Here is an 11,895-nt window from a genome sequence, read left to right on the forward strand (position 1 = left end):
CCTCTAAAAGACAATTCTTACATGCCCAAAAACACAAATCAAATCACATTTTATTTGTCACATGCACCTTACAGTGAAATGCTTACTTACAAGCCCTTAACCAACAATGCAGTTTTAAGAAAATCCCCCCCAAAAAAGTAAGATATAAGAATAAAAAATAATTAGAGCAGCAGTAAATAACAATAGCGGGGCTATATACAGGGGGTACCTGTACAGAGTCAATGTGCGGGGGCATCGGTGTCGAGGTAATTACGTACATGTAGGTAGAGTTAAAAAAAGTGGCTGGCGTAGGGGGGTGGGGGGAGCAATGCAAATAGTCCGGGTAGCCATTTGATTAGCTGTTCAGGAGTCTTATGGCTTGGGGGTAGAAGCTGTTTAGAAGCCTCTTGGACCTAGACTTGGCGATCCGGTACCGCTTGCCATGCGGTATCAGAGAGAACAGTCTATGACTAGGGTGGCTGGAGTCTTTGACAATTTTTAGGGCCTTCCTCTGGCACCGCCTGGTATAGAGGTCCTGGATGGCAGGAAGCTTGGCCCCGGTGATGTACTGGGCCGTACGCACTACCCTCTGTAGTGCCTTGTGGTCGGAGGCCGAGCAGTTTCCATACCAGGCAGTGATGCAACCCATCAGGAGTACAGGAGGGGACTGAGCACGCACCCCTGAGGGGCCTCCGTGTTGAGGATCAGTGTGGCGAATGAGTTGTTACCTACCCTTACCACCTGGGGTACGGCCCGTCAGGAAGTCCAGGATCCAGTTGCAGAGGGAGGTGTTTAGTCCCAGGGTCCTTAGCTTATTGATGAGCTTTGAGGGCACTATGGAGTTGAACGCTGAGCTGTAGTCACTGAATAGCATTCTCACATAGGTGTTCCTTTTGTCCAGGTGGGAAAGGGCAGTGTGGAGTGCAATAGAGATTGCATCATCTGTGGATCTTTTCGTGCGTTATGCAAATTGGAGTGGGTCTAGGGTTTCTGGGATAATGATGTTGATGTGAGCCATGACCAGCCTTTCAAAGATTTTCATGGCTACAGATGTGAGTGGTACGGTTGGTAGTCATTTAGGCGGGTTACCTTAGTGTTCTTGGGCACAGGGACTATGGTGGTCTGCTTGAAATATGTTGATATTACAGACTCAGACAGGGAGAGGTTGAAAATGTCAGTGAAGACACTTGACAGTTGGTCAGTGCATGTTCGGAGTACACGTCCTGGTAATCCGTCTGGCCCAGTGGCCTTGTGAATGTTGACCTGTTTAATGGTCTTTCATCGGCTGCGGAGAGCGTGATCACACAGTTGTCCGGAACAGCTGATGCTCTCATACATGTTTCAGTGTTACTTGCCTCGAAGTGAGCATAGAAGTTATTTAGCTTGTCTGGTAGACTTGTGCCACTGGGCAGCTCTCGGCTGTGCTTCCCTTTGTAGTCTGTAATAGTTTGCAAGCCCTGCCACATCCAACGAGCGTCAGTGTAGTACGATTCGATCTTAGTCCTGTATTGATGCTTTGCCATTTGATGGTTCTTAGGAGGGCATAGCGGGATTTCTCATAAGCTTCCGGGTTGGAGTCCCACTCCAAGAAAGCGGTAGCTCTACCTTTTATCTCAGTGCAAATGTTGCCTGTAATCCATGGCTTCTGGTTGGGGTATGTACATACAGTCACTGTGGGGTCGACGTCCTCGATGCACTTATTGATAAAGCCAGTGACTGATGTGGTGTACTCCTCAATGCCATCGGAAGAATCCCGGAACATAATCCAGTCTGTGCTAGCAAAACAGTCCTGTAGTTTAGCATCTGCTTCCTCTGACCACTTTTTTATAGACCGAGTCACTGGTGCTTCTTGCTTAAATTTTTTGCTTGTAATCGGTAATCAGGAGGATAGAGTTATGCTCAGATTTGACAAATGGAGGGCGAGGGAGAGCTTTGTACGCGTCTCTGTGTGTGGAGTAAAGGTGGTCTACAGTTTTTTTCCCTCTGGTTGCACATTTAACATGCTGATAGAAATTAGGTAAAACTGATTTAAGTTTCCCTGCATTAAAGTCTCTGGCCACTAGGAGCGCCGCATAGATGAGCGTTTTCCTATTTGCTTATGGCAGAATAGTGCTCATTGAGTGCGGTTCTAGTGCCAGCCTCGGTCTGTGGTGGTATGTAGACAGCTACGAATAATACAGATGAAATCTCTCTAGGTAGATAGTGTGGTCTACAGCTTATCATGAGATACTCTACCTCAGGAGAGCAAAACCTTGAGACTTCCTTAGATATTGTGCACCAGCTATTGTTTTAGCTAGCAGAACGGAAGGCAAGGGCAGATTAGCCACTCGTCCCCTGATCCTCACAAGGCATCCTGATCTCTTTCCACGAAACCTACGTTTCCTTTTTCAGCGAATCACGGGGATCTGGGCCTGGTCGTGTGTATGTAGTATATCCCTCACGTCCGACTCATTGAAGAAGAACTCCTCGTCCAATTTGAGGTGAGTAATCCAAGTTCTGATGTCCAGAAGCTCTTTTTGGTCATAAGAGACGGTAGCAGCATCATTATATACAAAACAGTGGTGTTGATAAACCGCTTAATAACATCCCTGTTTCTTCTTACTTTCTCGTTGTGTTGCACAGTTTCAATACGCAGACCTTCGTCATGATCGATACGGCTTTTTCCCAGAAGCTTGAATCTGATGTGGGCATTTATATGCCCCCTGCTTTTGTTTTGCAGTTTAGCTGAACGATGGATGTTCTTCTGGTCCCTGTACCCCTCTTTCGCCCAAGGCTCTTTCTTTCCAAAAAGCAGGCAAGGCCAGCAATACAGGCAGCTTGATGAAAGGCTCCCTGTTAAACAGCTATACTTTTGATACCAATTGGTATTGAAAGCTCACTCACATTTTCATCCTTCTTCATGAAACTGATCTCAGACAGAGGTCTACCCTCGGTTTTACTTTGTACCTTTTCCAAGTAACCCAGAGAATGAAAGGGGTTCTTCAACAAAAAGTCAACAACATTTTCAGTAGGGTTGGTGGCGAAAAACGGCTGGTAGCTAGCTGCTCGGGCTGGTAGCTAGCTAGCTACTGCTACTTGCTACTGAAGTTAGCAAGGCAAATTGAAATAAATTGCACTAACTGGACACAAAAATAAAAATATAAAACCAAGAAAAATATTTATAATCTACCTCCTCCGTCTCCTGTATTTTGAAGAAACTAATTTGAATTGAATAATATCCCAAAAAATGCTCAACTATCACTTTTCAATCTCTATCCAACAATGTCATCAACTCACCAAGCTTCTCAACACATAACCCCCCTCCCCCCCCCCCCCATAATGCTCTCCGGCACAACCCCAATACAACACACTAGGTTCATTCTCTGACTCTAATCTTATGATTGGATGAACAACATGTCAGTTCATACTGCAAAAGCTTTGATTGGTTGGAGGTCATCCCCTGGAAGTGGTCATAATTACCATGTAGGTCTATGGAAGGGGGTGAGGCCTACAGGCCTGGTTGGGGTTGGGGTTTTGTATTGAAGTCGGTGTACACAGAGGAGGACAGAAGCTAGCTGTTCTCCGCTTACATCATGGTGCTACCCCCAGAGAGTGCTGTTGAAGTTACTAAAGAGCTTCATTGCAAAACAGTGTTTTAATCAATTACTTGGTGACATGTGAATATATTTAGTATAGTTTTATCTAAAAAGGATAACTTTTTTAGAGTTTCACTATTTTTATTTTTTATGAAATTTCACTAAGGAGGATGGTCCTCCCCTTCCTACTCTGAGGAGCCTCCACTGTTGGGATATCGCTTTTCAACAGTAAAAGTAAAACATTTGCTGGAGGACGTCTTTAAAGCTGCTCCACCTTTTATAGTACAGAGCCTCTGCTTCAAACTTACAAGTGAAGGGAGCGACGACAGAGGAGGAGTTGAACATGTTGAACATTGCAGCGCGGTGTGCAGAACGCCTGAGACAAAAACACTTCGGATAGTCAAAAACCTAAAGTTAGCGACTAACAGAAGAGACGGAAGTGTACATGGAGACACGGAGACATTCGTTAGTGGTTATTCGAGTGCGTTTAGACAAGATAATGGAAATTGGGTGGATTTGCACGTTATTGAGCAACTTAGAGAGCACGCACCAACGAAAGGGTAACTATATCTTCTACATGCCAACGGTTTGGGAGAGAACACTGAAGAAGAACTGACTATTTCGTTCCACATAGACAGTTACAGAATAATGTCGGGTATGAATAACGGCACGATGACAAGTGGGCCCCGGGAGCCTACTATCCCGGTGATTATGTTTATATTCGGAGTGGTGGGGAACGTCATCGCTATCGTGGTGCTCCGAAAGTCTCGGAAGGAACAGAAGGAAACCACCTTTTACACCCTTGTGTGCGGGCTTGCAGTGACCGACCTTTTGGGCACGCTACTGGCCAGCCCCGTCACCATCGCCACCTATGTGCAAGGGAAGTGGCCGGGTGGAGAGTCACTGTGTCAGTACTCCGGCTTCATCCTTCTCTTTTTCTTTCTAGTCGGCCTCAGCATTATCTGTGCCATGTCCATAGAGAGATACCTGGCTATAAACCATGCGTATTTCTACAACCATTACGTGGACCAAAGACTTGCGGCGTTGACGCTTGCGGGAATCTACATTTCTAACGTGCTGTTCTGCGCGCTGCCTGCCATGGGGCTGGGGCAAGTGAATAAACAGTTCCCAGGGACCTGGTGCTTCATCGACTGGCGGACTAATGACTCCACGCACGCCGCCTTCTCCTACATGTACGCCGGGGTGAGCTCCTTTCTTATCCTGGCCACGGTGATATGCAACGTGCTGGTATGCGGGGCGCTGATTATGATGCACAAGCGGTTCATCCGCAGAACATCGCTGGGTACGGACCAGGGAGGACGCATAGCGGACCTGAGGCGCAGACGGAGCTTCCAACGCTTGGCCGGCGCAGAGATCCAGATGGTCATTCTGCTCATCGCTACCTCCGTGGTTGTTCTCATCTGCTCGATACCTTTGGTGGTAAGTTGACATCTTGCAAAATAAGTTTTGCAACAGTTAGACAGATTTTTTTTTACATTTCGCAACATGTTGGTCTCTCTTTTGTGTCTTTCGTTGTGTGTGCGCAGGAATGGATAACGTTCTGGTTGGTGTGGTGTCATTTGTAACAACTTAATGCGTCAGCATACGATTTCCTAATTGGAGGGAACATGTCCAAAATGTGCATTAAAGAAACGGGTTTAATATTTAGTAAATTAGCTCCTAATCGAATGAAAGATATTGATAGGCTTGATTATAATTCATGTGTAATTAATTAACGTGTTATTGCACTGTTATTGTTCAGACGTTTGTCTGCTGAGGTGTTGTTACTATGTTAACTCTAATGTCAACTTCTGGCGATCTTGCCATTAGAAACATTTCCTTACTTTGAGAAAAATAAGAACAAATAAATATAATTGATCTATTGATAATTTTTGCTTTTATCTTTAGATACAAAAGTCACCAGTAACAAAACTATAACCATAACAAAACCTTAAACAAAAGCCCTTGGATTAATACTATTTTAGATTAATATCGAATTTGATAGCATGAATAGCAAGTATTTGTTATTTAGCACACAGATAAGGAAGACAGGCTAATTCATGTTTTGTGTGTTTGTGTGTTTGTGTGTACCTCATCGATTGGTGGTGTCGCCTTGTTGGTGGGTATGTGTTGCACCTGTGCTGGCTTGTCCATGCTGTGCTGGCCCAGGTGATGTTTGGGTGTTGGTGTGGGGTTTTCTTTTTGTTTTCCATTCGCTTGCCAAATTTAGTGTGCATCCATGGTGGGAATATTTTAGGGTACATTTTACTAGTTGCTTGTCAACTTTCAGTGGAGACCCCCATGGATGGCCTTCAGAACCCCTTTTGAACCCCTGGTTTGGTTGTCAGTGATTTTCCTTGTTAGTTCCCTTTGTTGTGAGTGAAATTTTGTCTTGTGGGAACGTAACACCATCCACTTGTGTCTGATGGGATCGGCCTGTCTACTGCTCGGCCAGTGTCAACCATTTCCACCAAACTCTGTCTTCTGTTCATACTGTAAAACCAAATATATTAAAACTATTGTAAAAATCAAACTGCAACAAAGCATGCGGAGAAACATGATAATGAGGCCCCTCCCCCGTCTTTTTCACTCAGAGAGTTAACGGAAATGAACTCAACACAGTTGACTAACAACAACACCACTCGATTGAAAAGATGTTTTGAGTCAAATGTCCTGTTGAGTGCTGAAATGTAGGTATGGTGACAGACATTCCTTATACTGATCTGAATAAAAGTTATGGAAAGTCACATCAATTTGTAATGACTAAATGCACTCTAAACAGGATGATGGGAAAGTAAACACTAGTGTTTGAAATCGGATCACTTAGGAGATATACAGTAGGTGTTCTCCTGATTGGAAACTGACTGGAACAAGCTGACAATCATGTTTAATCTTGCATTCTAAACAGCTGTGTTTAAGATGAGAACACTTATTGGCAAATCTAAATGCCTAATGTTGAAGTTTTAAACACTGACGTTTACGTTATCAATGTGTCACGTTTTATGGTTTTACAGTGCAAAGAATACTATAAGCCACCCTGTCCCCATGCACTGCATGAGAGTTACAAGAGGATACTGTAAGGACAGAGTCACTAGAGACTGTACATCCTACACGCTTCAAAAACACTCCACAAAGAAAATGAAAAAACAAACTACAAGGTACTGAGGGAAAAAGTTCTGAGGAGGACCAATGATATATTGTGTTCTATAAACCATCCCCATGCAGCATTTCAGAGTTACATGTAAGGACAGATCGACTAGAGACAGTACATTATATCCCGCAAGCTTCAAAAACCCTCGTCTAGAAAATAAAACCCCCCAAAATATTAACTGAGGGCTTAAGGTCTGAAGAAGACCCGTTGGTCTATAATTAGATTTTATTGTGTTCTATATGCTGTCCCCATGCGCTGATTGAGAGCTAAGGACCGAGCCACTACAGTACATCCTGCAAGCTTCAAAAACTCCACCAAACAAAAACGAAAAGACTAGCTGAAAGAGACCCTGTAAGGGCGGCATGTAGACTAGCGGTTAAGATTGTTGGACCTGTAACAGAAAGGTTGCTGATTTGAATCCCTGAGCCAGCAAGGTGGAAAAATCTGCCGTTCTGCCCTTGAGCAAAGCAATTAACCCCGAATAACAACTGCTCCCTGGGCGCCGACGGCGTGGATATCGATTAAGGCAGCCCCTCGTACCTCTCTGATTCAGAGGAATTGGATTAAATGTGGAAGACACATTCTGATTGAATGCATTCAGTTGTACAACTGACTAGGTATCCCCCTTTCCCTGTAGTTCAATAATCACTGTCCTTAGAGTTCTCCCTCCTACTATATTTACCAGTAACAAACTTATCATATAGGCTAGTTACTTTACTTCACTTGTTTTGACATTGTGAGTCAGAAATGCTGTTGTTTGCACCCAGGGGAGAGCCAATGGCCAGAGACGTTCATATGATTGATGATTAACATGGGGAGTGGGGTTGTGTTTTCATTGGCTCTTTGCCCAGGCTTCCGTGCCACTGCCTGTTAGGCTGATACTATTGCTCCTAGTACGCTCTAATGCCCATGCTCATCTTATGCCAACATTACAACAGCATAGTCAAATAGGTTAGAAGTTTTTCAACCATGATAGTTTGTTCTGTATGTCCGGTATGTATATTTTTTCTTGCACTACAATAACATGAAGAACTGCTAGGTTTAGATTAATGTTATTCATGTTTGAAGAAGAAAGCGGGCTTGAACGCTACTTCAATTGGATTTAATTAAAGTTGTTCAACAGGATTCAATAGGAATTCAATCATTTTGTACATTTTAGTAATTTAGCAGATGTTCTTATCCAGATCCTATTGAACACACCTATTGAAGCTTCCAATGTATATCCTCCTCATAAATACACAGAATAACCAATAACCCTTCAACCCTGTCCATCTCTCTTCCTTCCTCCCTCAGCTGCGGATTTTTGTAAACCAGCTGTCCAGGGTAGAATTTGACGCCCGTTCAACTCCCATTGAGAAGAACCCAGATCTCCACGCCATCCGCATTGCCTCCGTCAACCCCATCCTTGACCCCTGGATCTACATCCTGCTGAGGAAGACCGTCCTACTGAAGCTGGTGGAGAAGATCAAGTATCTGTTCTGCCGCCTGGGCAGCCAGGGGCGGGGCTCAGGGGTCAGCGGTCAATTCTGCTGTGGAGGTGAAAGTCATCAGAATTCGTCCATCGTGTCCCTGGACTCGCCGTCACTAGTGTCCCGCGAGTTGAAGGACGTCATCAGCACCTCGCAGACATTTCTTTACCTTCCAGAGGGGACTAAAGGGGGGCTGGGGGGGTTTAGAGGGACAGGGGGAAAGGGAAGACCTAGCCTCCCTGCTGTGGAGCGCTCCCTGCTCCAGGACCAACAGACACAAGCGGGTAAGGGGATGCAAAAGGATCCCAAAAAGGGCCCCAGGATATCAATGAGGTCAGAGGGGACAGTTGACCCTTCACGTCTGAACAGGGTGCAATTGGACCGAAAGGACAAGACTCTACATGTGACATTTACAGACGAGACACTGAACTTACAGGAGAAATGCATCTGACAGACACAAACACAAACTCAGTCAGAGTGGCTGATAACACAGAAAAGTCACAGAGGGCAGGGGAATTTAGGACTTCTAATAGCCTAAAAGGTTGGGACTTCTGAAGGGTTGAACTGAAATACACATTGATAAACTGAACTCACAGGTGAAGGAATTCTGGGAGCTGTGCAAACACACGGTTGGTTTTACTGACAGCTGACACGATAAGAGGAGAAATAGTAATCGTTCTATAGTGATTGTGTTATTCTTCGAACTTTGAGTTCATCGGTGATGCTCCAAAATGGAATGTCAGTCTAGCAGAAACATGATGTCCTGCTTAGGGTTTGGACAAAATGGAAACACGGTGCCAAAGTGGATTGTAGGAGATTGGATCTATTGACATGGATGGATCTATTGTATATGTCACAGTCTTATTACAAGAATACCAATATAATATACCAGCACACACATCAGTAATGAACATAAAATGTCATATGAACTTTTATAAAGACTATAAGGAGATTTCATTGCACTTTTCAAGAACTCAAAACCATTGAAAGGCTGTCAGAATGCTATCAGTATAGAATGTTGCTTACCACTGACCTCCACTACTACAAACGTTGTGATATACTGTAAATAGTCATTAGGCTACAATGTGAACTTTGTCCCATAACATTAACAATTTTTTTTATGAAAAAATAAATGTTTCTTCTCTGTGAGAAGGTCCAGTTAGTTTGTATCCATTTAAAATTGTTACAAGATGGATTGAAACGGTATGCTACATTTCAACATTTGCATCATATTGGTTAACTTGGCAGCTCCACAACAATGCCTGAAGTATACAAATCAAGCAAGAATATTGAGCATATAATTCCGTTACTTGTACTGAGCTTGTATGGTTGAAATAACAAAGATTATTTAAGTTGCTGTCTTTTGTTTTGTTCAAATGTCACATCAGCTTCATATGTGTGCATGTCCATTGCTTTCCCCCCAATTAAGTGATATCAGCGAACTGCAAATCTGGATGATTTGTTTTCAGTGTGGCTGAAGTACCCACTGAGCACCAGGGTCTTATGCACAGGTAGGGATTGGTGGGCCCAGGCCCAACCACTTGGGAGCCAGGCCCACCCAATCAGATTTAATGCTCTTCTTGTCAGTGTTTCAAACGGGACATTGTTTGTCTTTTTACTTAAACACAGTACTTGACTTGGGAAGAAGCTCACCGGAACTGAATTTTCTTCTGCTTGAGTTACTGCACCTCCTATAGAATATTAGCTCAAACCTATTGAGGAGTTCCTGCACCTAAATATGCATACATTATCAGATAGAAATAATAGCAAGCAGTAGGAAGGGATATACACTGAGTGTACAAAACATTATGCTCTTTCCATGACATAGACTGATCAGGTGAATCCAGATGAAAGCTACAGTATATTTTTAATGGCCTCCCACTGGTCACAAACTGGTTGAATCAACATTGTTTCAACATCATTTGTCAACGTATGTGATGTGGAATCTACGTGGAAAGTACTTTGGATTTGAAAAAAGTCATCTACGTAAAGTGTTTTGAGAGTGAAATTTCAACAACAGGATTATGTCATCATGATAACCACTTTTCAACATAGCTAAACCTTGTATAAAATATGTTGAATTTGTACCTTTGAAACAACGTCATGAAACATGGTACCAACATTTTACATGTTGCGTTTTATTTTTGTTCAGTGTAAATCTTTAACTTAGATGTTTGGTTCAGATGGAGATGGGAATCCAACATACCAAATATTAATTTGTAGACAAACTGGATATCGAATTGTGTTTGGTTGTCAACACAACGAAATATCAACATTTGAAGGAGATGTATTTTCTGCTTAGATAGTTCCATCTGTGACACTGACTGTCTGGCTTTGATTCTAGTTTCTCTACAAATGAATAATTGATCAGTACAAAATATCTGACATTGAATTCCCATTCGAACTTTGTTGTGCTATTTAAAGGTTGAAAGCTAAGTGATAACATATTTAGATTACAACTAAACCAAAACTCTGACATAGATTTCTATTGGAATTTGATAGTGATTTTAGATGTTTGAACACATACAGTACCCATACTCCTTTCATGGTTTTTCTTTATTTTTAATATATTCTACATTGTAGAATAATAGTGAAGATATCAAAACTATGAAATAAAACATATGGAAGCATGTAGGAACCAAAAACAAGTGTGAAACAAATCAAAATATATTTTATTTTTGAGATTCTTCAAAGTAGCCACCCTTTGCCTTGATGACAGCTTTGCACACTCTTGGCATTCTCTCAACCAGCTTCACCTGGAATGATTTTCCAACAGTCTTGAAGGAGTTCCCACATATTCTGAGCACTTGTTGGCTGCTTTTCCTTCACTCTGAGGTCCAACTCATCCCAAACCATCTCAAGTGTGCCTTGAATTCTAAATAAATCACAGACAGTGTCACCAGCAAAGTGCCTCGACACCATCACACCTACTCCTCCATGCTTTACGGTGGGAACCACACATGCGGAGATTCTCTATTCACCTACTCTGCGTCTCACAAGACAGTGGTTAGAACCAAAAATCTCAAATTTGAACTCATCAGACCAGAGAACAAATTTCCACTGGTCTAATGTCCATTGCTCATGTTTCTTGGCCCAAGCAAGTCTCTTCTTCGTATTACTGTCCTTTAGTAGTGGTTTCTTTGCAGCAATTCGACCATGAAGGCCTGATTCACGCAGTCTCCTCTGAACAGTTTATGTTGAGATGTGTCTGTTACTTGAAATCTGTGAAGCATTTATTTGGGATGCAATTTCTGAGGCTGGTAACTCTGATGAACTTATCCTCTGCAGCAGAGGTCATTCTGGGTCATTCTTTCCTGTGGCAGTCCTCATGAGAGCCAGTTTCAGCAAAGCGCTTGATGGTTTCTGCGACTGCACTTGAAGAAACTTTTAAAGTTCTTGACATTTTCCGGATTGACTGACCTTCATGTCTTAAAGTAATGATGGACTGTCGTTTCTCTTTGCTTATTTGAGCTGTTCTTGCCATAATATAGACTTGGTCTTTTACCAAACGGGGCTACCTTCTGTATATCACCCCTACCTTGTCACAACACAACTGATTTGCTCAAACGCATTAAGAAGGAACAAGTTCCACAAATTAAATTTTAACCAGGCACACATGTTAATTGAAATGCATTCCAGGTGACTACCTCATGAAGCTGGTTCAGAGAATGCCAAGAGTGTGCAAAGCTGTCATCAAGGCAAAGAGTGGCTACTTTGAAGA

General features: G+C 42.9%; 1 protein-coding gene across 1 annotated transcript; it reads left to right on the forward strand.

Moving 5' to 3' along the window:
- Positions 1-3,817: 3,817 nt before the first annotated feature.
- LOC115203855 (prostaglandin E2 receptor EP4 subtype-like) lies at positions 3,818-9,526 on the forward strand. Its single transcript, XM_029768904.1, has 2 exons — positions 3,818-4,994; positions 7,999-9,526. The coding sequence occupies exons 1-2, from the start codon at positions 4,203-4,205 to the stop codon at positions 8,623-8,625; spliced, it is 1,419 nt and encodes a 472-aa protein (XP_029624764.1). The 5' UTR covers positions 3,818-4,202; the 3' UTR covers positions 8,626-9,526.
- The last annotated feature ends 2,369 nt before the right edge of the window (positions 9,527-11,895 follow it).

This window comes from Salmo trutta, chromosome 12 (genome assembly GCF_901001165.1).
Source record: "Salmo trutta chromosome 12, fSalTru1.1, whole genome shotgun sequence".
NCBI lineage: Eukaryota > Metazoa > Chordata > Actinopteri > Salmoniformes > Salmonidae > Salmo > Salmo trutta.